The sequence below is a fragment of the Thalassophryne amazonica genome, chromosome 2 (genome assembly GCF_902500255.1).
Source record: "Thalassophryne amazonica chromosome 2, fThaAma1.1, whole genome shotgun sequence".
In the NCBI taxonomy this organism is placed as follows: Eukaryota; Metazoa; Chordata; class Actinopteri; order Batrachoidiformes; family Batrachoididae; genus Thalassophryne; species Thalassophryne amazonica.
This window is the reverse complement of record NC_047104.1, coordinates 51,207,492-51,234,212: the sequence shown is the minus strand read 5'-3', so window position 1 is coordinate 51,234,212 and position 26,721 is coordinate 51,207,492. Positions and strand designations below refer to the sequence as shown.

At 48.2% G+C, this 26,721-nt stretch overlaps 1 protein-coding gene across 1 annotated transcript in view; it reads right to left on the bottom strand.

Annotated features, from left to right (window-relative positions):
- nkd1 (NKD inhibitor of WNT signaling pathway 1) overlaps positions 1-26,721 on the bottom strand; it is a 173,472-nt gene that overhangs the window by 20,009 nt on the left and 126,742 nt on the right. The window contains exons 7-8 of the mRNA XM_034186085.1: positions 3,610-3,757; positions 2,696-2,777 (exon numbers count right to left, since the gene is read on the bottom strand). Coding sequence (XP_034041976.1) covers positions 2,696-2,777; positions 3,610-3,757 — 230 coding nt within the window. The remainder of the gene's footprint in view (positions 1-2,695; positions 2,778-3,609; positions 3,758-26,721) is intronic.

Sequence of the window (26,721 nt, the reverse complement as noted above, 5' to 3'; positions counted from 1 at the left end):
TCTCCCACGATAGTTGAATAAATCCTCTCGTAGCAAAAAAAACAAAAAAACATGCTGCCTGGCTCATTATTCATGCTTCATTATTTGGTGGGACCAGGGCTTTATTTTAAGTGTTCATCATGCTTATTTCTAGATTTAACAAACTTAATTCAAGACATCTTGTCAAGTGAAATTATCTGTCCATGCAGCAAGATAATTTCCATCAGATTTATTGTTTTTATCCAGGGCTGTGAAATGAAAATTGTGAAATCCAAGGAAAATTTGCAGGGGGTCTGGAGCTGGAGTTTAGGGCCTGTATCTAATGATACATTTTCAGCATCTCTTGGAAGAACAAATCTTAAAAGAAGTGCATATTTAAATGATCGTAGATTCGCCTTTCATTTGAACAGTCAATGATAATATTGAAATAACAGAATAGGTGGTGACCCGAACAAAACGGGGAGCAGCCGAATGAACAACAACAACATGGAAGTAGGACCTGAAATGACTTTCCTTTTACTTGTAAACCAAATTATGCAACAATTTAACTACATTAATTTCATGAAGACTGAAAAGACTGTTAAAGCATTTAAAAAACCACAGCTAAAGCTTGCAGAATATTTTGAAAATCATTATAAAATATCAATACCATACCTTATAGTAAAAAAGTCACATGTCCTTGTGTAAATTCCTGTAAATCCATTCAAAGCCACGTCTCTTTTTCCAATGAAAGAAAGTCTACATTAATTAAAAAAGTCACCTAATCTTGTCTGAAATCCTGTTTGAACAGCACAATGTTTATTTTCCAAAGATAAAAAAAAAAATTCTGTTTCCATGTTTCTTGAGGGCACAAGATGCAGTGAGCTTTTCCCGTTTGTTTTATGTGTTCATGACAACAAACTTGAAATTATACCCAGTGCCAATTCCTTGGATTCTTGTCCTTATTAAACTTTTTCAAACCATGTTTCTCGCCATCTTCCCTTTCTCTGATGTCGCTCCATGACAAAGACATGCCGCAAAATTCTTCTTTTAAAAACATGATGGTCCTGGTTTACGACAACTGTGGCAACAGCCACACTTTGAGAGAGGGATTATTCTCCGCCGACTTCCTCTGATCCGAGGACACAGATTTGTATCTGTTATACAGATAAGTGTCCAGATTTATCAAACTTGCACGATGTTGTAAGAAAGGAACGCTTTGCGATAGGCATTTTAAAAACTCAGTGATGATCACTAACCCCCCCACCCACGATGAAATCCGCGGAATTCCTCAGATCTGTGGAGTTTTCACAGCCCTGTTTATCTTGTTTTTAGACACCCATTTTTTGCAGTGAAGCTATTGAAAATCTGGACCTTAAGCCCCTTTCACACCGGGCCCACTTTGAGTTGTGTTATGTGGTGTCATGATGACACCACGTGGAAGCAACCCAGTGCCGAGGCAATGTAGCTCAATGCCACAACAGCGCGAAGGAAGCAAAGGACAAAGCAAATCGGACACCAAAATTTAAACATGCTCAACACAGAAATTAAGTGGTTTCAGCGCAAGTCAGGGCAAAGCGACAGTACTCAACGTGACTGGAAGCCACACCCTCACAATACAACGTTACCCGACGCCAATTTATGATTACTGCTATGTTCCAATGTTCCCGCAGTATACTGTAAATCACGCAGGATTGTTTTTATACTGTGTACACAATGCAGTGAAACTACACGCTCAAAGAGCACAGGAAAAAAAATGCTGATTGCAGCCTGACAGCAGCTACAGCTACTCGCTCTTTAATTCTCTCACAACTGTGTTTAAATAAAGTCCATAAAAGTTCTGCTCACAGACTGATTGCCAGAGACAGGACATGTCCACATCCAGTAAAAAGTCCGGACATCTCTAGTCCACTCACGGACGATTCATTCATGTGTGCACATGTGAACAATTAAAAGAAAAAAAAAACTGTCTGGCTACAGTTCCTCGCTCTCCCCTCAAACTCTCTCATCACTGTGTTAAATAAAGGACAAAAAAGGACACAAGTCCTGCTCACAGACTGATTGCCAGAGACAGGACATGTCCACATCAAGTATAACTCCAGACATCTCCACATTTACTCACGGATGGTTCGTTCGCATGTGCGTGCAGCTCATGGTCAAAGGAAGAAAGATAAACTATAACAGAACTCAGAGCGCAGACCTGCAGCCCTGCACGAGAACAAATATAAACTAGAAGAGAAATCAGAGTGCACAGTCTGACTGCAGCCAAACTATGCACTTTGATTTCTCTGTGCAGAGAACCTGCAGGCTGCCTTCTCACCTCCTCTCTGCCCCCCTGCTGCGCGCACCTGACACAGACATTCCTGCATCCTTCATGATGCCACACGGAGCAACTCAAAGCAGCCCCGGTGTGAAAGGGGCTTTAGTGTTGATCCAGGACAATCACAAATTGAGACACCAATTCCTCACTTAGCTTCTCAAGTACTTCAATCAGAGTATCCATGAGTACCCTGATTGTAAACTTTTCCTCACTAAAAAAAGTAAGCTGCTGGATACCACAACTCAACCCAACACCCAGTCCACACAAGAACTCAACAGTGTAGGAGGTGCTCAGGTAGGTGTTGGTACATCTGAAGTAAATACATAAGGACAAAACAGCCCCAAACAGACCAACACACATCATTATAGTTATTTATGAACCAGTTATAACAACAGATGCGTGATGAGGCCGGCGTACCGTAGGAGTGCTCGGGTCTTCTTGTCTGCACCCTTGGTGTCTTCTGTGCACTTCTCACTTTTGTCTCTGGTGTGGGATATGTCTGTGTACGTGTGAAAGACAGGAGCCATTATCAAAGAAAGCCACACATATGCTTGTCAACAGCCACATGAGCTTCAGAAGAAAGGGACCTTTGTTTTGAGATTTACTTTGAAAATCTGAAAATACATAAAGAATGAAAGAAAGAACAATGATTCATTTATTCTATTTTTAACTCCCAGACTCTTTAAGGCATGGAATTAAAAAAAAATAATCTACACTTCAGAAATAGTTATTAACGACGTGAGATCTGATGCGGTTTGAAATTAGCATGAAGGGAACTGGCAATATTTTCAAAGCCTCCTCTGTCTGAACTGCTTGGTGGATATTTATAGCCAAAACAATAAAATGTGAACACACAGGAATATATAGTTTGAGATATTTCTCTCAGCCTACTTGTTTACAAGTCATCTGTAAGAAAAGTTAAGTTTAACGTAGCTATATTTTTCTTCTGGCTCTAAGAACGGGGGAAAAGAGAGCAGGAGGAGAAAAAAGGGAACTCTGGAGGAAAGAAAAATGGCTCTGAATATCAAAAGGACTCGACACATCTCTAAAGGTTTCTTTCAGAGTATCTGAATGCACTGGGGGCTCGGGGGGAGGTTCTCTTTGGCGCTGTCAAACCCCCCCCCCAACCCCATCATTAAAAATGAACCCCATTGAGTGGGAGAGATGAAGCATTGTGAAGGAACAAAGCTCCAACAGGCCAAAAGCAGCCGCTGTTCTGCATGACAACAAACACGTACCTAGGTGAGGTGACAGCGGACGGTGACAAGGGGGACCCCAAAATGCCCCCTTCCCTCCTCCACTTCAAACTTCTGGGATCATGCTGGCATTACCTGTCATACCCTGTGTACAACTCCTCCACCGCTGGGTGGAATCAGGTGCCACTGAGAGTTTGACCCGCAGTGTCTTGCTGCTGCCAGGAGAATGGTTGACGGATGCATCCACCACTTCATAGATAGTGTGGAGCAGGCTGGTGATGTCCTACAAGATAGAGGAGACAGAGATGCATTTTTATCACTGCCAAGGAGGATGTGTTTGCAGTACCATTTGTGTTTATTTGTTCGTCAGGAGGATTACACAAAAAGTACCACTGTAATTTCCATGAAAGTTGGTGACTGGTATTGGCCAAAGACAAATTTTGCAATGTGTCGGTATCAGGAGGTGGACACAGGTTTTCCCCCCAGTATCTTTAAAGCTACCGTAAATATACATGGTGAGTGCGACAGTCTATTTACTGAACTTTAGGAACTTGCACCACTCAAAAAAACTGACTCACTGGATTTGATTTCCCTCTGATAAATATATGTAGTCCCAACTGAATTAAATTTAATGATCTTGCATGGATGTGCATTATCTGAGTTGGGGCTACATATATTTATTAGATGGAAATCCTGCACATAACTGAATTGAGTTCATCCAATGAGTCATTTTTTGAATGCATGTGCAGTACCAAAGCATGATGAGGTAGGGTGACCAGTTCCTTTCTTCACCACCTTATACATTTCCCAACTATTAGTCATGTATTTTTACTGGTGAGTGGGCAGCAGGGGGGTATTGGGTGCCAGACCCAGCCAGAACACAAACCGACGGCCTTCTGCACAGAAGGCCAGTGCTCCAATCATTGACCCTTCACACCCCAATCAAGCTACAATGTGTAGGATTTATTGTCATCATGTGTCATAAACAGCACAAGTAACACATTTCCCAGTCTGTTTTCTTTTTGACTGCCTAATCACAGCCATGATTAGCTGTAAACTCAAATTTAATGCTTGATGTGAACTTTAAAGAAGTGACTCAGAAGAGTGAACACAGAAAAATGTGCTGATGTCATTTGTTTTAGTTCAGCATTCTAAGTGAATCAGACAGGGTTTAAAATAAGTGTTCAATTCATGAAAAGAAACGTCTTGCAGCAGCAGAGAGAGTTGACTGGATGTCAGACCTGATATGAGCTCAAATGCGTATGTAAATTCTACACTTCTGCATTTATTTCCTCAGTATCTCTTACATGTAGGGCTGTGAAATGAAAATTTTGAAATCCAAGGAAAATTCTTATTTATTTGAACCATCAATGATCATGTTGAAATAACAGAATATGCCATGGAAGTAGGACCTGGTATGATTTTCCTTTTAATTGTAAACCAAATTATGCATTAACTCAGAACAATTAAACTACATGAAATTCATGAAAACCATGTCAAAAACCACAGCTAAAGCTTGAATATTTTAAAAATCATGGTAAATTATCAATAACATACCTTATAGTAAAAAAGCCACACATTCTTGTGTAAATTCCTGTAAATCCACTCAAAGCCACAGTGTCTTTTTTCCCATGAAAAGTTAATAAAAACTAATTTACATTGTTGTGTAAATTCATGTAGCGTAAATTCATTCAAAGCCACAGTCTTTTTTTCAATGAAAGAAAGTCTAGATTAATGAAAGAAAAATATTTTCTGAAATCCTGTTTGAACAGCACAATGTTTATTTTCCAGAGAGAGAAAAAAATTCTTACCAGTTCGCTTTTCCCGTTCATCTTTCAGGTGTGTTGATGAAGCCAGCAACAATTCCACAGATTCTTGTCCTTATCACACTTTTTCAAACCGTCTTTCTCACCATCTTCGCTCTGTCTGACGTCACTCCATGACACACACATGCTGCAAAATTCTTCTTTTAAAAACTTGAAAGTTCTAAAAGTTTGCGATGTCCACATGCTACGTTTAGCTAAGCTTCGCACAGGAGCCACACAGTGTCACCGCAGCAACCAACCAGTCCCGCTTTACGACAACTGTCGTAACAGCTACGCTTTGAGTGGCATTTATTCTCCAAGAAACTCCGCGGATCCGAGGAAACTGATATGTATCTGTAACCCACAGATCAGTGTCCAAAGACTTATAAAACTTGCATAATGTCGTTAAAAAAGAGAACACTTCGCGATAAGCATTTTAAAACCTCAGTAACAATCACGATTAAAGAGTACAACACTAACACCACCCCCCTCCATGATGAAATCCGCAGAATCCCGCGGAGTTTTCACAGCCCTGTACATGATTGAACATGTCTCTGGAACCAAAAACAAACACAAATCAGATTTACAGTATATACAAGGTCTCTTAGATAATAAACCGACCCTTTTATTATTTTTTTTAACTATATGGATTTGAATGACATGCGATTACACCAATCATGCTTGAACCCTCGTGCGCATGCGTGAGTTTTTTCACGCGTGTCCGGTGACGTCATTTCCCTGTGGGCAGGCCTTGAGTGAGATGTGGTCCCGCCCTCTCGGCTGAATTCCTTTGTTTCACACGCTGCTCGAGACGGCGCGCGTTTTTTTTATCAAAATTTTTTCTGGACCTGTGAGGAATATCCGAGTGGACACTATTCGAGAAATTAAGATGGTTTTCTGTGAAAAGTTTAACGGCTGATGAGAGATTATGGGGTGTTTCTGTCGGTGTAAGGACTTCCCACGGACCGGGACGTCCTGCAGCGCTTCCAGGCGCTGTCGTCGGCCTGTTTCGAGCTTAAAACATCCTAATTTAAGGCTTAATTCACCCAGGACATCGTGAGAGAACAGAGAAGATTCAGAAGAGGCCGGCATGAGGAATTTATGCGGACATTCCACTGTTTAAGGACATTTTTTTAATGAAAGACGTACGCGCAAATTCGCCGAGTCGTTCTCCCGTGACGACTCGGCAAATCTGTGTGCGCCGCGACAGGAAAAACACCTCCGTGTAGAAAACCATTTGTAGAATTCAGGCGGCTTTTAATGGCTTTCAACAAGTGAGTAACTGAGAAATTGTTTAACAGCTTGGGCATGTTCCAACTTGCCCGTTAAGATTTCCAACGGAGGTGTTTTTCCTGCCGCGACCCCCCGCGGTCGGGTCTGGCCCGACATGCGACTCTGCCCGCACGTTCTTTCATTACAAAATGACCGTTAACAATGGAATGTCCGAATAAACTCCTCATGCCGGCTTCTTCTGAAAGTTCTCTGTTCTCTGACGACTTACTGCGTCAACAGAGCCTGAAATGTGGAAGTTTTCAACTTGAAACGGCGAGACGCTGCCGCCTCGAAGCGCAGATCGCCGTCAGGCGCCGTGGACCATCCTTAAAGCGACACTACCAGACCAAAATCTCTCATCAGCCGTTAAAATTTTTACCGAAAACCAGCTGAATTTATTGAATGGTGTCCACTCAGTTGTGCCTTACAGTTTTGAAAAAATTTTTATCAAACAAAGCAACAGTCTCTGAGCCATTCCTAAACAATGAAAAAAATCGACGAGCGGGTGGACGACTCCTCACTCAAAGCCTGCCCACAGGCGAATGACGTAACCGACAGGCGTGAAAAAACTCTCGCATGCCCACAAGGGTTCAAGCATGTCTGATGTAATCACACGTGATTCAAATCCATATGGTTTTTGAAAAAATAATAAGGTCGGATACTTTTCTAATAGACCTCGTAAGTGCAATGAACAAAGCTGTAATACTGAGAAAGGGTGCTATCTTCACTGGGGATGCAAAAACAAGCTGCCCAGAGGGTGCAAATCCATTTGGGGCATGTCTGAGAGCACACTGCCCTTTAAATGGTGGCAAATACCAACACAAATCCAGGTGTTGGGGGCAAACGGGTTGGATTTATCATGTTCACTTTGGAATTGGCGTGTTGTAGTCTTAACATAATAGTGAACAATCAATCAGAGTGGCACATCCTTCCCTTTAAACAGGAGGGCGACAGGTTGACACACAGCCCTGTGGTATTGAGAAAGTGGACAAGAGTGAAAGGATTTCAAATCAAAATCAAATCAATTTTATTTATATAGCGCCAAATCACAACAAACAGTTGCCCCAAGGCGCTTTATGTTGTGTGGGCCGCTGAAGAGGAGGTACTGGTGGCCCACCACCACCAGTCGGCGCCCTGCTTGGAGTGCGGGCTTCAAGCATGAGAGGGCACCGAGACAGAGAGTGACAGCTGTCACTCATTTACACCAGCTGTCACCAATCACCACTGTCCCTACAAAAGCCGGATTATTACTCCACCTCCTCGCCGAGAAATCAGCTACCATCTAAGGTAACCTTCTCTGCTGTGATTATCGTTGTATCTAACATTGTTCTGTGTGCAGCCGTGTTCCTGCGGGCTCTGTCTGAAGCTGGATTGGCGGATAGTGGGAGGGCGACGTTCTTCGCCTCTCACTCCATCCAGGGACGAGACTAACAGGAGCTGCACGGGTGAAATTGTTTCTGGAGGTGGAGGTTTTCCCTCCTTGAAGATCTGTAGGTGAAGGATTACTGGGTGTGTGGATACACACTCACCATTGACTGTTTTTCATCTTCTGCCAGCAGTACCAGGGTCTGCAACAGAAGACGGTGACCACCTGGGGACTCAGGACTTGGCGGCTCCGGTGTTCTTCAGGCCGTTGGTGGTGGAAGCTGTGTGGGTCCCGGCTCTTCGATCGCCAGAGGTCTCCTATCTTCGAGCCTGCCCGCACGTCACCTTGTGTTTAATTGGCATTGTATCTTTGTCTGTATCCAGTTGTGCGTTTCACAACATTAAATTGTTACTCTTTGTCTTATCCATTGTCCGTTCATTTGCGCCCCCTGTTGTGGGTCCGTGTTACGACACCTTCCCAACAGGATTTCTCGGCCATTCGTCATGGATCCCGAGGGGCGTCAACCACAACTTGAACAGCCAATGGGAGAACAAGGAGCGCAGGCGTCAGCAAGAGGCGTGGTAAGTGATCTGCAGCAAATCCTTACCGCTTTCACCGCTCAGTTAAATCTGGTAGCCGAGCAGAATGCAGTCCTCAATCGGAGGGTGGAGGCTCTCACCGCCAGAGTGGAAGCGCGCGACTCGAGCGCTGCTGCAGTGACTCCTCCTGCTGGCTCTGGGCCACAGACAGACGTTCCACTGGCCGTTCAACAAACCCCCCCACCGTCCCCTGAAGCTTACATAAGCCCTCCAGAACCGTACGGAGGCTGTGTCAAAACGTGCGCAGACTTCTTAATGCAGTGTTCGCTCGTTTTTGCACAGCGTCCAGTTATGTACACATCAGATGCCAGCCGGGTGGCTTATGTGATTAATTTGCTTCGAGGTGAGGCACGCGCCTGGGCTACGGCGCTTTGGGAACAGAATTTGTGGCTCCTGACGTCATACGCTGGGTTTGTATGGGAATTCAAACAGGTGTTTGATCATCCCAACAGAGGCGAGACCGCCTCGAGCGTGCTGCTGTCAATGAGACAGGGGCACCGGAGCGCAGCTGATTATGCAGTCGACTTCCGCATCGCGGCTGCGAGGTCCGGCTGGAATAATGTTGCGCTCCGCGCCGCCTTCGTAAACAGACTGTCTCCGGTCCTGAAGGAGCATCTGCTGGCTAAGGAGGAACCGCAAGATTTCGACGGGCTTATCAATTTGGTTATACGCTTAGACAACCGGTTGAATGAACACCGTCGGGAGCAGGCCGGGGGACGTGGTCGGGCTCAAGCCATCCCTCTTTCCTCCGGGTCCGAAAGGGTGTCGTCGTCCCCACGTTCCACTGCCAGAGGGCTCCGTGTGGCAACAGCTCCCCCTGCTGACGAAGCTATGGACACGAGCAGGGCCAAATTAAAATCAAATATCAGACAAAGGAGGCTGGCCCGCGGGGAGTGTTTTTTCTGTGGCTCTTGTGAGCACAGGTTAAAAGACTGCCCCAAACAATCAAACTCCAACGCCCATGCTTAGGAACTGGGTTAAGGGTGGGCCATAATATGTACACGGGGAAAACCCATAAATCAGCACGAATCCCAGTAACAATCCTGAGTAGGGATTTAACCCTTCACGCCCCAGCACTGGTAGACACGGGGTCAGAAGGGAATCTGCTGGATAGCAGATGGGCCAGGGAAGTAGGGCTTCCTCTGGTGGCTCTGCCTTCACCATTGAAGGTGCGAGCACTAGATGGCACTCTACTCCCGTTAATTACACATCAGACACAGCCTGTGACCTTGGTTGTGTCTGGGAATCACAGGGGAGGAGATCGTGTTTTTTGTGACACCTTCTACCTCCCGAGTGATTCTGGGATTTCCATGGATGGTGAAGCACAATCCGTGGATTGATTGGGCGTCTGGGGTGGTGACGCAGTGGAGCAAAACCTGCCACCGGGAGTGTCTTGGATCCTCGGTTCCACCCGGAATCACAGCTAAAGAGGAGGTCAAAGTCCCCCCCAATCTGACGGCGGTGCCCGAGGTGTACCACGATCTTGCTGACGTCTTCAGCAAAGATCTCGCACTCACTCTTCCCCCGCACCGACCGTACGATTGTGCCATCGATTTGATCCCGGGCGCTGAGTACCCGTCCAGTAGATTGTACAACCTCTCACGTCCGGAACGCGAATCGATGGAGACCTACATCCGGGACTCCTTAGCCGCTGGGTTGATTCGGAACTCCACCTCCCCGATGGGTGCGGGTTTCGTTTTTGTGGGTAAAAAAGACGGCGGACTCCGGCCATGCATTGACTACAAAGGGCTGAACGAGATTACGGTTCGCAATCGATACCCGTTGCCCCTGTTGGATTCGGTGTTCACGCCCCTGCATGGAGCCAAAATGTTCACCAAACTAGATCTTAGGAATGCGTACCACCTGGTTCGGATCCGGAAGGGAGACGAATGGAAGACGGCATTTAACACCCCGTTAGGTCATTTTGAGTACCTGGTCATGCCGTTCGGCCTCACTAATGCCCCCGCGACGTTCCAAGCATTGGTTAATGACGTCTTGCGGGACTTCCTGCACCGGTTTGTCTTCGTATATCTGGATGATATACTCATCTTTTCTCCGGACCCTGAGAGTCATGTCCAGCATGTACGTCAGGTCCTGCAGCGGTTACTAGAAAACCGGTTGTTTGTGAAGGGCGAGAAGTGTGAGTTCCACCGCAGGTCTTTGTCCTTCCTGGGGTTTATCATCTCCTCCAACTCCGTCGCCCCGGATCCGGCCAAGGTTGCGGCGGTGAGAGATTGGCCCCAACCAACAAGCCGTAGGAAGCTGCAACAGTTCCTCGGCTTTGCAAATTTCTACCGGAGGTTCATTAAAGGTTACAGTCAGGTTGTTAGCCCCCTGACTGCCCTGACCTCCACTAAAGTCCCCTTCACCTGGTCGGATCGGTGCGAAGCCGCGTTTAGGGAGTTGAAATGCCGGTTTTCGTCTGCACCAGTTCTGGTGCAGCCTGATCCTACTCGCCAGTTCATAGTGGAGGTGGACGCATCTGACTCAGGGATAGGAGCCGTTCTGTCCCAGAGCGGGGAGTCCAACAAGGTTCTCCATCCATGTGCCTACTTTTCCCGCAGGTTGACCCCCGCTGAACGCAACTATGATGTGGGCAATCGGGAACTCCTCGCGGTGAAGGAGGCTCTTGAAGAGTGGAGACACCTGTTGGAGGGAGCTACGGTGCCTTTCACGGTTTTCACGGACCATCGGAACCTGGAGTACATCCGGACCGCCAAGCGGCTGAACCCCAGGCAAGCCCGCTGGTCCCTGTTCTTCGGACGCTTTGACTTCCGGAACACCTACCGTCCCGGGACTAGGAACCAACGATCCGACGCACTGTCCCAGGTGCACGAAGAGGAAGCCAAGGCCGAGCTGTCAGACCCCATCGAGACCATCGTTCCCGAGTCCACTGTCGTGGCCACCCTCACATGGGACGTAGAGAAGACCGTCCGGGAGGACCTGGCAAGGAACCCGGACCCGGGGAACGGTCCTAAGAACAGACTCTACGTCCCACCAGAAGCAAGGGCTGCCGTCTTGGACTTCTGCCACGGATCCAAGCTCTCCTGTCATCCCGGAGTGCATAGGACCGTGGCAGTGGTCCAGCAGCGCTTCTGGTGGGCGTCACTGGAAGCCGACGTCCAGGACTATGTCCAGGCCTGTACCACCTGTGCTAGGGGCAAGGCAGATCATCATAAGATCAGGGGCCTCCTCCAGCCCCTGCCTGTGCCTCATCGCCCCTGGTCTCACATCGGCCTGGACTTCGTCACGGGCCTCCCGCCGTCCCAGGGCAACACCGTCATCCTCACGATAGTGGACCGGTTCTCCAAGGCGGCCCACTTTGTGGCCCTCTCGAAGCTCCCGACGGCCCAGGAGACAGCAGACCTCCTGGTCCACCACGTCATGCGTCTGCATGGGATACCATCGGACATCGTTTCGGATCGTGGTCCCCAGTTCTCCTCGCAGGTCTGGAGGAGTTTTTGTAAGGAACTGGGGGCCACCGTGAGTCTCTCATCTGGGTATCACCCACAGACGAACGGCCAGGCAGAGCGGGCGAACCAGGAGTTGGAACAGGCCCTCCGCTGCGTAACCTCCGCGCATCCGGCGGCTTGGAGTGACCATCTGGCCTGGATCGAGTACACCCACAATAGCCAAGTCTCATCTGCTACCGGTCTCTCCCCTTTTGAGGCGTGTTTGGGGTATCAGCCCCCATTGTTCCCACTTGTGGAGGGAGAGGTCGGGGTCCCCTCGGTCCAGGCTCACCTGCGGAAGTGCCGCCAGGGGGTGGCGGACCGCCCGTTCTGCCCTGTTGCAGGCCAGGACAAGGGCTAAGGCCCATGCAGATCGCCGGCATTCCCCGGCCCCTACATACCAGCCTGGGCAGGAGGTGTGGTTGTCAACTAAGGACATCCCACTTCAGGTTGAATCACAGAAACTCAAAGACCGGTTCATCGGACCTTTTCCTATAGTTAAGATCCTCAGCCCGGCCGCAGTGAAGCTGAAACTCCTAGCTTCACTGCGGATTCACCCAGTGTTTCATGTCTCCAGATTAAACCATACCACGCCTCACCACTCTGCACCCCTGGACCCGTAACACCTCCTGCCCGTATCATCGACGGGGAGCCGGCATGGACTGTTCGTCGGCTCCTGGACGTCCGTCGGAAGGGCTGGGGTTTTCAATATCTGGTGGACTGGGAGGGGTACGGACCCGAAGAACGCTCCTGGGTGAAGAGGAACTTCATCCTGGACCCGGCCCTCCTGGCCGATTTCTACCGCCGACACCCGGACAAGCCTGGGCGGGTCCTGTTGTGTGGGCCGCTGAAGAGGAGGTACTGCTGGCCCACCACCACCAGTCGGCACCCTGCTTGGAGTGTGGGCTTCAAGCATGAGAGGGCGCCGAGACAGAGAGTGACAGCTGTCACTCATTTACACCAGCTGTCACCAATCACCACCGTCCCTACAAAAGCCGGATTATTACTCCACCTCCTCGCCGAGAAATCAGCTACCGTCTAAGGTAACCTTCTCTGCTGTGATTATCGTTGTATCTAACATTGTTCTGTGTGCAGCCGTGTTCCTGCGGGCTCTGTCTGAAGCTGGATTGGCGGATAGTGGGAGGGCGACGTTCTTCGCCTCTCACTCCATCCAGGGACGAGACTAACAGGAGCTGCACGGGTGAAATTGTTTCTGGAGTTGGAGGTTTTCCCTCCTTGAAGATCTGTAGGTGAAGGAGTACTGGGTGTGTGGATACACACTCACCATTGACTGTTTTTCATCTTCTGCCAGCAGTACCAGGGTCTGCAACAGAAGACGGTGACCACCTGGGGACTCAGGACTTGGCGGCTCCGGTGTTCTTCAGGCCGTTGGTGGTGGAAGCCGTGTGGGTCCTGGCTCTTCGATCGCCAGAGGTCTCCTATCTTCGAGCCTGCCCGCACGTCACTTTGTGTGTAATTGGCATTGTATCTTTGTCTGTATCCAGTTGTGTGTTTCACAACATTAAATTGTTACTCTTTGTCTTATCCATTGTCTGTTCATTTGCGCCCCCTGTTGTGGGTCCGTGTTACGACACCTTCCCAACACTTTATATTGTAAGGCAAAAGCCATAAAATAATTACAGAAAAACCCCAACGGTCAAAACGACCCCCTGTGAGCAAGCACTTGGCGACAGTGGGAAGGAAAAACTCCCTTTTAACAGGAAGAAACCTCCAGCAGAACCAGGCTTAGGGAGGGGCAGTCTTCTGCTGGGACTGGTTGGGGCTGAGGGGAGAGAATCAGGAAAAAGACATGCTGTGGAAGACAGCAGAGATCAATCACTAATGATTAAATGCAGAGTGGTGCATACAGAGCAAAAAGAGAAAGAAACACTCAGTGCATCATGGGAACCCCCCAGCAGTCTAAGTCTATAGCAGCATAACTAAGGGATGGTTCAGGGTCACCCGATCCAGCCCTAACTATGAGCTTTAGCAAAAAGGAAAGTTTTAAGCCTAATCTTAAAAGTGGAGAGGGTGTCTGTCTCCCTGATCCGAATTGGGAGCTTGTTCCACAGGAGAGGAGCCTGAAAGCTGAAGGCTCTGCCTCCCATTCTACTCTTAAAAACCCTAGGAACTACAAGTAAGCCTGCAGTCTGAGAGTGAAGCGCTCTATTGGGGTGATATGGTACTATGAGGTCCCTAAGATAAGATGGGACCTGATTATTCAAAACCTTATAAGTAAGAAGAAGAATTTTAAATTCTATTCTAGAATTAACAGGAAGCCAATGAAGAGAGGCCAATATGGGTGAAATATGCTCTCTCCTTCTAGTCCCCGTCAGTACTCTAGCTGCAGCATTTTGAATTAACTGAAGGCTTTTCAGGGAACTTTTAGGACAACCTGATAATAATGAATTACAGTAGTCCAGCCTAGAGGAAATAAATGCATGAATTAGTTTTTCAGCATGACTCTGAGACAAGACCTTTCTAATTTTAGAGATATTGCGCAAATGCAAAAAAGCAGTCCTACATATTTGCTTAATATGCGCATTGAAGGACATATCCTGATCAAAAATGACTCCAAGATTTCTCACAGTATTACTAGAGGTCAGGGTAATGCCATCCAGAGTAAGGATCTGGTTAGACACCATGTTTCTAAGATTTGTGGGGCCAAGTACAATAACTTCAGTTTTATCTGAGTTTAAAAGCAGGAAATTAGAGGTCATCCATGTCTTTATGTCTGTAAGACATTCCTGCAGTTTAACTAATTGGTGTGTGTCCTCTGGCTTCATGGATAGATAAAGCTGGGTATCATCTGCGTAACAATGAAAATTTAAGCAATGCTTTCTAATAATACTGCCAAAGGGAAGCATGTATAAAGTGAATAAAATCGGTCCTAGCACAGAACCTTGTGGAATTCCATAATTAATCTTAGTCTGTGAAGAAGACTCCCCATTTACATGAACAAATTGTAATCTATTAGATAAATATGATTTAAACCACCGCAGCGCAGTGCCTTTAATACCTATGGCATGCTCTAATCTCTGTAATAAAATTTTATGGTCAACAGTATCAAAAGCAGCACTGAGGTCTAACAGGACAAGCACAGAGATGAGTCCACTGTCTGAGGCCATAAGACAGTAACCTTCACTAATGCTGTTTCTGTACTATGATGAATTCTAAAACCTGACTGAAACTCTTCAAATAGACCATTCCTCTGCAGATGATCAGTTAGCTGTTTTACAACTACCCTTTCAAGAATTTTTGAGAGAAAAGGAAGGTTGGAGATTGGCCTATAATTAGCTAAGATAGCTGGGTCAAGTGATGGCTTTTTAAGTAATGGTTTAATTACTGCCACCTTAAAAGCCTGTGGTACATAGCCAACTAATAAAGATAGATTGATCATATTTAAGATGGTAGCCTGGTAGGAATGGGGTCTAATAGACATGTTGATGGTTTGGAGGAAGTAACTAATGAAAATAACTCAGAACAATCGGAGAGAAAGAGTCTAACCAAATACCAGCATTACTGAAAGCAGCCAAAGATAACGATATGGTTATGAGTAATTTTTTCTGTAATAGTTAAAATTTTATTAGCAAAGAAAGTCATGAAGTCAGTACTAGTTAAAGTTAAAGGAATACTCGACTCAATAGAGCTCTGACTCTTTGTCAGCCTGGCTACAGTGCTGAAAAGAAACCTGGGGTTGTTCTTACTTCCTTCAATTAGTGATGAGTAGTAAGATGTCCTAGCTTTACGGAGGGCTTTTTTATAGAGCAACAGACTTTTTCCAGGCTAAGTGAAGATCTTCTAAATTAGTGAGACGCCATTTCCTCTCCAACTTACGGGTTATCTGCTTTAAGCTGCGAGTTTGTGAGTTATACCACGGAGTCAGGCACTTCTGATTTAAGGCTCTCTTTTTCAGAGGAGCTACAGCATCCAAAGTTGTGCTCAACGAGGATGTAAAACTATTGACGAGATAATCTATCTCACTCACAGAGTTTAGGAAGCTACTCTGCACTGTGTTGGTATATGGCATTGGGGAACATAAAGAAGGAATCATATCCTTAAACCTAGTTACAGCGCTTTCTGAAAGACTTCTACTGTAATGAAACTTATTCCCCACTGCTGGGTAGTCCATTAAAGTAAATGTAAATGTTATTAAGAAATGATGAGACAGAAGGGGGTTTTCAGGGAATACTGTTAAGTCTTCAATTTCCATACCATAAGTCAGAACAAGATCTAAATTATGGTTAAAGTGGTGGGTGGACTCATTTACATTTTGAGCGAAGCCAATTGAGTCTAATAATAGATTAAATGCAGTGCTGAGGCTGTCATTCTCAGCATCTATGTGGATGTTAAAATCGCCCACTATAATTATCTTATCTGAGCTAAGCATTTAAGTCAGACAAAAGGTCTGAAAATTCACAGAGAAACTCACAGTAACGACCAGGTGGATGATAGATAACAACAAATAAAAATGTTTTTTTGGGACTTCCAATTTGGATGGACAAGAGTCAAGCTTTCAAATGAATTAAAGCTCTGTGTGGGTTTTTGATTAATTAATAAGCTGGAGTGGAAGATTGCTGCTAATCCTCCCCCTCGGCCCGTGCTACGAGCATTCTGACAGTTAGTGTGACTCGGGGGTGTTGACTCATTTAAACTAACATATTCATCCTGCTGTAACCAGGTTTCTGTAAGGTAGAATAAATCAATATGTTGATCAATTATTATATCATTTACTAACAGGGACTTAGAAGAGAGAGACCTAATATTTATTAAACCACATTTAACTGTTTTAGTCTGTGGTGCAGTTGAAGGTGCTATATTATTTTTTCTTTTTGAATTTTTATGCTTAAATAGATTTTTACTGGTTGTTGGTGGTCTGGGAGCAGGCACCGTCTCTACGGGGATGGGGTACTGGGGGGATGGCAGGGGGAGAGAAGCTGCAGAGAGGTGTGTAAGACTACAACTCTGGTCCCAACCCTGGTCCCAACCCTGGATAGTCACAGTTTGGAGGGTTTAATAAAACTGGCCAGATTTCTAGAAATGAGAGCTGCTCCATCCAAAGTGGGATGGATGCCGTCTCTCCTAACAAGACCAGGTTTTCCCCAGAAGCTTTGCCAATTATCTATGAAGCCAACCTCATTTCTGGGACACCACTCAGACAGCCAGCAATTCAAGGAGAACATGCGGCTAAACATGTCACTCCCGGTCCGATTGGGGAGGGGCCCAGAGAAAACTACAGAGTCCGACATTGTTTTTGCAAAGTTACACACCGATTCAATGTTAATTTTAGTGACCTTCGATTGGCGTAACCTGGTGTCATTACTGCCGACGTGAATTACAATCTTACCAAATTTACACTTAGCCTTAGCCAGCAGTTTCAAATTTCCTTCAATGTCGCCTGCTGTGGCCCCCGGAAGACAATTGACTATGGTTGCTGGTGTCGCTAACTTCACATTTCTCAAAACAGAGTCGCCATTAACCAGAGTTTGTTCCTCGGTGGGTGTGTTGCCGAGTGGGGAAAAATGGTTAGAGATGTGAACGGGTTGGTGGTGTACAGGGGGCTTCTGTTTAGGACTACGCTTCCTCCTCACAGTCACCCAGCCGGCCTGCTTTCCCGGCTGCTCGGGATCTGCTGAGGGACAGCTAACGGCGGCTAACCTACCTTGGTCCGCACCAAGTACAGGGGCCTGGCTAGCTGTAGGATTTTCCCAGGTGCGGAGCTGAATCTCCAATTCACCCAGCCTGGCCTCCAAAGCTACGAATAAGCTACACTTATTACAAGTACCATTACTGCTAAAGGAGGCCAAGGAACAACTACACATTTCACACCCAGAGCAGAAAAGTGCGGGAGAGACAGGAGAAGCTGCCATGCTAAACTGGCTAAGAGCTAGTAGCTGCGCTAAGCTAGCGGATTCCTAAAAACACACAAAGTGAATAATGTGTAAATAATTTAGAGGTGATTCAGCAGAGGGAGTGCTTTAGTTAAGGCACATGAAGATTACACTGTGAAACAAATCATTATCTAGATCAATCTAACTACGCAGATTAAACAGCTAACAGATACAGCAAAGCACCGCTGTGCTCTGGAACAGGAAGTGATACAATACCACAGTGAGAGCCAACCACCAGTAGAGGCAAGCAAGAAACTTCCAGGGCATTAATGATTTAGCACTAACCTGTCAGAGTGCAGAGTGGACACCAACGCTCCCTGAGGTGAAGCAGTGAAGTAAGTTGAGGTTTTGTGTTTTTCGGAGTGTCTACTCATATTTTGTTTAACGGTTGCTTTCAATTCACGCTTACTGCATATTTTATTGCTTATGATGTCGCTTGTATCTGAGATGGGGTGATATTTTTATTTTAACCTTGATTTAACCAGGTTAGTCCCACTGAGATCAAGATCTCTTTTGCAAGGGAGACCTGGGCAATTATGAAGTTTCCAATTCACCTAACCTGCATGTCTTTAAATGTGGGAGGAAACCGGAGCACCCGGAGGAAACCCACACAAACAAGGGGAAAATAAGCAAACTCCTCACAGAAAGGCCACAGGTGGGAATCCATCCAGTAACCTTCTTGCTGTGAGGCAACAGTGCTAACCCCTAAGCCACCATGCTGCCATATTGTGGGATTTTTCCATCACGAACAATTATGCTTCACTTTGCAACCTCATATCACAGATAATGTTCATGTCAAATGTGCACACCAATGTTGTGCCATAGCTTCAAATATGGCTCCGTATTATAATCTTACCAAATTAGTTATCATTAAGGATGGCATGATGCCGTTTTTTCTTGCCCGATACTGTAGTCTTCATTATCTGCCAATAACAATAGTTCTTTCAGCTTTTAATTTTTTTTTTCACTCTGGGTCACTCCAGCTGATCTGATATGGATCTGCCTATTGATTTGGCACAAATTTTACACTGGATGTCCGGGACCAGGAAGCCTCCTGCTTTGGAAGGAAACACACTAACTGCTTAGCCACCACACTGCCCTATTTGCTGACACAATCCCTGTCTTAAAACAACTAATCTTTTAATAAATACATTTGTCTGGATGTATTTTGTGAACCGAGCTACCTAACAAAAGATGAACTCAAACTGTAAAACAAATATTCTACTCCCCTAAAGGTAAATGGAGAACTGCGCTAACATGGCTAAAATATTGGAGGTGATGTTCTTTAATGATGCAAGTGATATACCACATCTAAGTCTCCCAAACTCACCACTCAACTGACACAGTCATCTCTATGGCAGTTAAACACCCGCCACAGAGACCCGCCAAACCACCTTAGGTCACAAGTTAACATCCAACCCCTCACAACCATACAATAAGACAGGAAGCACCCTAAATGTTGTGTGGGCCGCCCGAAGAGGAGGTACTGCTGGCCAACACCAGAGGGCGCCCTGCCTGTCGTCGGGCTTCGGGCACCAGAGGGCGCAGTCACCGCAGGAGTCCACCAGGAGCCAGGAGCTGACAGCTGTCAGTAATCATCATCATCACAACCCATAAAAGCCTGGAAGAGACACCACAACTCTGCCGAGTTATCAGCTTACCCGTCAGGTAAACCAACTCAGCCGTTCTGTGCCGTACGCACACGTTTTTGCAGCAGAGCTTTTTGCAGTCGTAACTTTTAGTACACTTGCAGCTTGTAGCCGAGTTTGTGGAAGTTGGAGGAGTTGGCGTCTCCATTCCTCACTTCAGACTTTGATTAAGTGATACATAAGGCACTGCACGTACTCTGTGTTCCTGTGTTTGGAGGTGGAGGTTTTTCCCGCAGAAAGGAACTGTATTTTTGCTGACTGTTTGCTGGGTGTACACACACCCACCTTTAACCTGTGTCTGTTCCTGCCAGCAGTACCGCATCTGACAGCTGGAAGCGGTGACCATCTGGGGACTCGGGACTTGGCGGCTCCGGTGTGTTGCAGGTCTCCGTTGGCGGTGGAACCTCGTGGGTCCCGGCTCTTCTCTGGATAGGCGTCTCCTACCCTCGGGCCTGCCCATGCATCACCTTTTGTGTAGATTGATTGACAGACTAAAAGCATATTTTGGTGATTGTGCATATTTGCAGAATAAATTGTTATTTATTCGGACTTCCTATTGGCCATTCATTTACGCCCCCTGTCGTGGGTCCGTGTACTTCACTTTCCCAACAGGATAACTCGGCCACATCATGGATTCCGAGGGGCGTTTACCACCGTTTGAACCACCAATGGAAATGCAAGGTGCGCAGGCTCCACCAGGAGGTGAGTTGGGTGAGCTGCAGCACATTCTCACCAACCTTATGGCTCGGTTGGATCTGTTAACCGAGCAGGATATTCACCTCACCCGCAGGATGGAGGCTCTCACCTCTCAGGCAGAGGCGCGCGCGTCAGGCGCAGCTGCAGCCACCCCTCCTGCGGGCCTGTTGCTTACTACTCATGATCCAATGGTGGTTCAAGGGTCTCCCCCCCTTCTCCCGAAGCTTACATTAGCCCCCCGGAACCATACGGGGGTTGTGTCGAAATGTGCGCGGACTTTCTGATGCAGTGCGCGCTCGTTTTTTCACAACGCCCCGTGATGTACGTGTCAGACCACAGCCGGGTGGCTTTTGTGATTAATTTGCTTCGGGGCAAGGCACGCGCCTGGGCTACGGCGCTCTGGGAGCAGAATTCACGGCTCCTGTCGACGTACACTGAGTTTATCAGGGAGTTTCGACAGGTGTTTGATCATCCTTACAGAGGCGAAGCCGCTTCTAATGTGCTACTGTCAATCCGACAGGAGCGCCGCTGAGTATTCAGTCGACTTCCGCGTTGCAGCAGCGAGAGCCAGCTGGAATGCGGTAGTGCTCCGCGCCGCCTTTATAAGGGGGCTGTCTCCGGCCCTAAAGGAGCACCTGGTGGTGAAAGATCAGCCGCGGGATTTAGACGGGCTTATCAACCTAGTTATACGGTTAGACAACCGATTAGAAGAACGTCGACGTTAGCGAGATGAGGGGCGTGGCCGGGCAGCGCCGCCCCTCTCCCTTCCGGGTCTGAAGCAGCGCCGTCCTCCCCCGCTCCAAAGCCAGAGCGCTCCGCATGACAACAGCCCCCCCTGCTGACGATGTTAGGGATACGAGCAGGGCTAAAATGAGATTAAATGACAGACAAAGGAGGCTGGCACGTGGAGAGTGTTTTCACTGTGGCTCGACTGAGCACATGCAGAAAAACTGCCCCAAACGACAACGCTTGCCCTTAGAGACTGGGCTAAGGGTGAGTCATAATACTCACGAGGGGAAACCACGTAAATCAACATGACTCCCAGTCACAATCCTCTGTGGGGATTTAACCCTTCATGCCCCAGCACTACTCGACACGGTGTCAGAGGGGAATCTACTGGATAGTAGATGGGCGAAGGAGGTAGGGCTCCCTCTAGTGGCCCTTCCTTCATCTTTGAAGGTACGGGCACTAGATGTCACCCTTCTTCCAATAATAACACACCAGACACAGCCCTTAACACTGGTTGTATCTGGAAATCACAGGGAGGAGATTGTGTTTTTTGTAACATCATCTACCTCCAGAATTATTTTGGGTTATCCATGGATGATTAAGCACAATCCCCGGATCGACTAGCCGACTGGGGTTGTGGCTCAATGGAGCGAAACCTGCCACCGGGAGTGTTTAAGATCCTCGGCCCCACCCGGTGAGAATGCTAAAGAGGAGGTCCAAGTCGCCCCCAATCTTACGGTGGTGCCGGATGAGTACCATGATCTTGCTGATGTTTTCAGCAAAGATCTGGCACTCACGCTTCCCCCGCAACAACCGTATGATTGTGCCATTGATTTGGTTCCGGGCACTGAGTATCCATCCAGTAGGCTGTACAATCTCTCACGTCCTGAGTGCGAATCAATGGAGACCTACATTCGGGACTCTTTAGCTGCCGGGTTAATCCAGAACTCTTCCTCCCCATTAGGTGCTGGTTTCTTTTTTGTGGGCAAGAAGGACGGCGGACTCCGTCCATGCATTGATTATAGAGGGCTGAACGAGATTACGGTTCGCAACCGATACCCGCTGCCTCTATTGGACTCAGTGTTCACGCCCCTGCATGGAGCCAAAATATTCACTAAACTGGATCTTAGGAATGCTTATCACCTGGTTCGGATCCGGAAGGGAGACAAATGGAAGACGGCATTTAACACCCCGTTAGGTCATTCTGAGTACCTGGTCATGCCGTTCGGCCTCACTAACGCCCCCGCGACGTTCCAAGCGTTGGTAAATGATGTCTTGCGGGACTTCCTGCATCGGTTCGTCTTCGTATACCTGGACAATATCCTCATCTTCTCCCTGGATCCTGAGACCCATGTTAAGCATGTACGTCAGGTCCTGCAGCGGTTGTTAGAGAACTGGCTGTTTGTGAAGGGCGAGAAGTGCGAGTTTCACCGTACTTCTTTGTCCTTCCTGGGGTTCATCATCTCCTCCAACTTCGTCGCACCCGATCCGGCCAAGGTAGCGGCGGTGAGAGATTGCCCCAACCGGTAAGCCGTAGGAAGCTGCAACAGTTCCTCGGCTTCGCAAATTTCAATAGGAGGTTCATCAAGGGCTATAGTCAGGTTGTTGGTCCCCTTACAGCCCTGACCTCCCCAAAAGTCCCCTTCACCTGGTCAGATCGGTGCGAAGCCGCATTTAGGGAGTTGAAATGCCGGTTCTCGACTGCGCCAGTTCTGGTGCAGCCCGATCCTAACCGCCAGTTTGTTGTTGAAGTGGATGCCTCTGACTCAGGGATGGGAGCCGTGCTGTCCCAGAGCAGGGAGTCCGACAAGGTTCTCCACCCTTGTGCCTATTTCTCCCGCAGGTTGACCCCGGCAGAGCGGAACTATGACGTCAGCAATCGGGAGCTCCTGGCGGTGAAAGAGGCCCTGGAGAAGTGGAGACATCTGTTGGAGGGAGCTGCGGTTCCATTCATGGTCTTCACTGACCATCGGAACCTGGAGTACATTCAGACCGCTAAGCGTCTGAACCCCAGGCAAGCCTGTTGGTCACTGTTTTTCGGACGTTTTGACTTCCGGATCACCTACCGCCCCAGGACCAAAAACCAGAGGTCTGACGCACTGTCCCGGGTGCATGAAGAGGAGGTCAAGACAGAGCTGTCGGATCCACCAGACCACCATCTTACCGGAGTCCGCTATCGTCGCCACCCTCACGTGGGACGTGGAGAACATCGTCAGGGAGGCCCTGACGCGTCACCCGGACCCCGGCGGTGGACCAGCGAACCGACTGTACGTCCCACCAGACGCAAGAGCTGCAGTCTTGGACTTCTGTCACGGTTCCAAGCTCTCCTGCCATCCGGGGGTGCGAAGGACCATGGCAGTGGTCCGGCAGCGATTCTGGTGGGCGTCTATGGAGACTGATGTCCGTGAGTATGTCCGGGCCTGTACCACCTGCGCCAGGGGCAAGGCTGTGCACCAAACCCAGAAAGGACTCCTCCAGCCGTTACCAGTGCCTCGACACCCCTGGTCACACATAGGCTTGGACTTCGTCACGGGCCTCCCTGCGTCCCAGGGAATGACAACCATCTTGATGATAGTGGACCGGTTCTCCAAGGCGGCCCACTTCATGGCCCTCCCGAAGCTCCCGACGAGACTGCAGACCTCCTGATCCACCACGTCGTGCGTCTGCATGGTATCCCGATGAACATCGTATCGGATCGTGGTCCCCAGTTCTCGTCGCAAGTCTGGAGGAGTTTCTGCAAGGAACTGGGGGCCACTGTGAGCCTATAGTCCGGGTACCACCCACAGACCAATGGACAAGCAGAGCGGGCTAATCAAGATTTGGAACAGGCCTTACGCTGTGAGACCTCCACGCAGCTGACGGCCTGGAGTCAACATCTGGCCTGGATCGAGTATGCCCACAAAAGTCAAATATCATCAGCGACCGGCCTCTCCCCGTTCGAGGTGTGTTTGGGGTACCAGCCGCCATTATTCCCAGCAGTCGAGGGAGAGGTCCAGGCCCATCTCAGAAGGTGCTGTCGGGTGTGGCGGACAGCCCGCTCTGCCCTTCTGAAAGCCCGGACAAGGGCGAAGAGCCATGCAGACCGCCGACGCTCCCCGGCCCCCGTTTACCAGCCCGGGCAGGAGGTTTGGCTATCAACCAAAAACATCCCTCTGCACACGGACTCAGCTAAGCTTATGGACAGATACACTGGACCCTTTTCCATCACCAAAGTCATCAGTCCAGCTGCAGTCAAGCTAAAACTCCCAGCTTCAGTGCAGATCCACTCCGTGTTCCATGTGTCCAAAATTAAGCCATATCACACTTCGGACCTCTGCACCCCTGGACCAGTGCCGCCTCCTGCCGCATAATCGACGGCAAGCCTGCTTGGACGGTACGCAGGCTCCTTGATGTTCGCCGGAGGGGTCGGGGTTTCCAATATCTGGTGGATTGGGAGGGGTACGGACCTGAAGAGCGCTCCTGGATGAAGAGGAGCTTCATCCTGGATCCGGCCCTCCTGGCTGATTTCTACCAGCGACATCCCGACAACCCTGGTCGGGCACCAGGACGCACCCGTTGAGGGGGGGGTTCCTGTTGTGTGGGCCGCCCAAAGAGGAGGTACTGCTGGCCAACACCAGAGGGCGCTCTGCCTGTCGTCGGGCTTTGGGCACCAGAGGGCGCAGTCGCCGCAGGAGTCCACCAGGAGCCAGGAGCTGACAGCTGTCAGTAATCATCATCATCATCATCACAACCCATAAAAGCCTGGAAGAGATACCACAACTCTGCCGAGTTATCAGCTTACCCATCAGGTAAACCAACTCAGCCGTTCTGTGCCGTACGCACATGTTTTTGCAGCAGAGCTTTTTGCAGTCGTAACTTTTTGTACAATTGCAGCTTGTAGCTGAGTTTGTGGAAGTTGGAGGAGTTGGTGTCTCCACTCCTCACTTCAGACTTTGATTAAGTGATACATAAGACACTGCACGTACTCTGTGTTCCTGTGTTTGGAGGTGGAGGTTTTCCCCCAGAAAGGAACTGTATTTTTGCTGACTGTTTGCTGGGTGTACACACACCCACCTTTAACCTGTGTCTGTTCCTGCCAGCAGTACCGGATCTGACAGCTGGAAGCGGTGGCCACCTGGGGACTTGGCGGCTCCATTGTGTTGCAGGTCTCCGTTGGCGTTGGAACCTCGTGGGTCCCGGCTCTTCTCTGGATAGGCGTCTCCTACCCTCGGGCCTGCCCACGCATCACCTTTTGTGTAGATTGATTGACAGACTAAAAGCATATTTTGGTGACTGTGCATATTTGCAGAATAAAATGTTATTTATTCAGACTTCCTATTGGCCGTTCATTTACGCCCCCTGTCGTGGGTCTGTGTACTTCACTTTCCCAACACTAAAGACCCTAAACACTTGGACCTTCACTTTCCTGCACTGACATTGCCTAACATCTCTGTCCAGGGATCTCATGACTCCTTCAGAGACATATCACGACCTGGAAGGCTGAAGACCCAGAGATATCAATATCAATGCTGACATTTCAGAATAAGGTTTAAGGGCCCCTTCACACATAACACGATTGAGGCAGAATGGCGGACGAAGGAGGAATTGCATGCCACTCGTGGAAAAAAAGGAGCCACCTCAAACACCTTGTACAGCTGTCACGACAACCATTCATGCACACCAGCGGTCAAAAGACAGCGAATGCCCTGCGAGTGCCCATTCGATCCTCCTCTCTGCCAGTGTCAGCCAAATTGCAGGTGCCACACACGAACATCCAACACCACTCACTGGACACTTAGAAAAGGCGGGGCTATTCGTGCTCCCACCATGAGAGTAGAGAGCAAGTGACCACATTTGACCTGTCTGTGAAAATTGTCTAAGTGCCTCACGAGTGTGGCGTTGCCAAGCCAAGCTCCCCCACAAACACACACAGTGTCGTCTTCATCCCCCAACACATGTGGCATGCGTGTGTAACGCGCTCCCTACTCCCCCCCCAACACATGTGGGGGGGGAAGCACACTTGCATGACATGCTGATATCAGACAACATCACATGGGGACCGGCCAGCCACCTCTAGTGCACACAGCACACAGCAAGGCACCTCTGAGCTGATCACCGGCCAGCCACTCACTGACAGGTGGGAATGACAGTTTAGTGCACACGAAGTGTTAAATTAAAAACACAGAGAACACAGTCAGGACAAGTATATAAATACAGTAATTACTAAAATAACTACATACACAATTACATAACAAATAACTAAAATAAATAATCACAGAACAACGAAACAGAGAGTGACACTTTGTTCTGTGGGCTGAACGAACAGGTGGGCATGTCTGCAAACAGCAGCAGCAGTTGAGATCCCTGGTCCCACAAGTCAAAGCTGGAGAACACGTACCGTGTTTTGAAGGATGTGACTTTAGAACTCTACGTCATGACGCGTGTGCTTGCTGGCCTCACGTGGAAATACATAAAAACATATATCGCCTTTGCCACGGGTGCACACATTGGCAGGCTGTGCCAGGTGAAAAGGACCATCTGATCATGTGGACACTCAGCTGTCGATCTGAATGTCACGTCACCCACGTGAGCTATGGTCCACATAACACAGTGTCTGTAATTCAATGCACCGCTCACTGGACACACGGAGCCGGCTGGGCACACACACAGGGCCAGCAGATGTGGACATATTAAGAGCGCACTGCTTCATTCATGTCATTTCATGACTGTACGTCTATGACCATGGGTCATATACAGATGAACAGAAGCATCATACTTGTATTAAATATTAGAAATTGCAGTGCTTCTG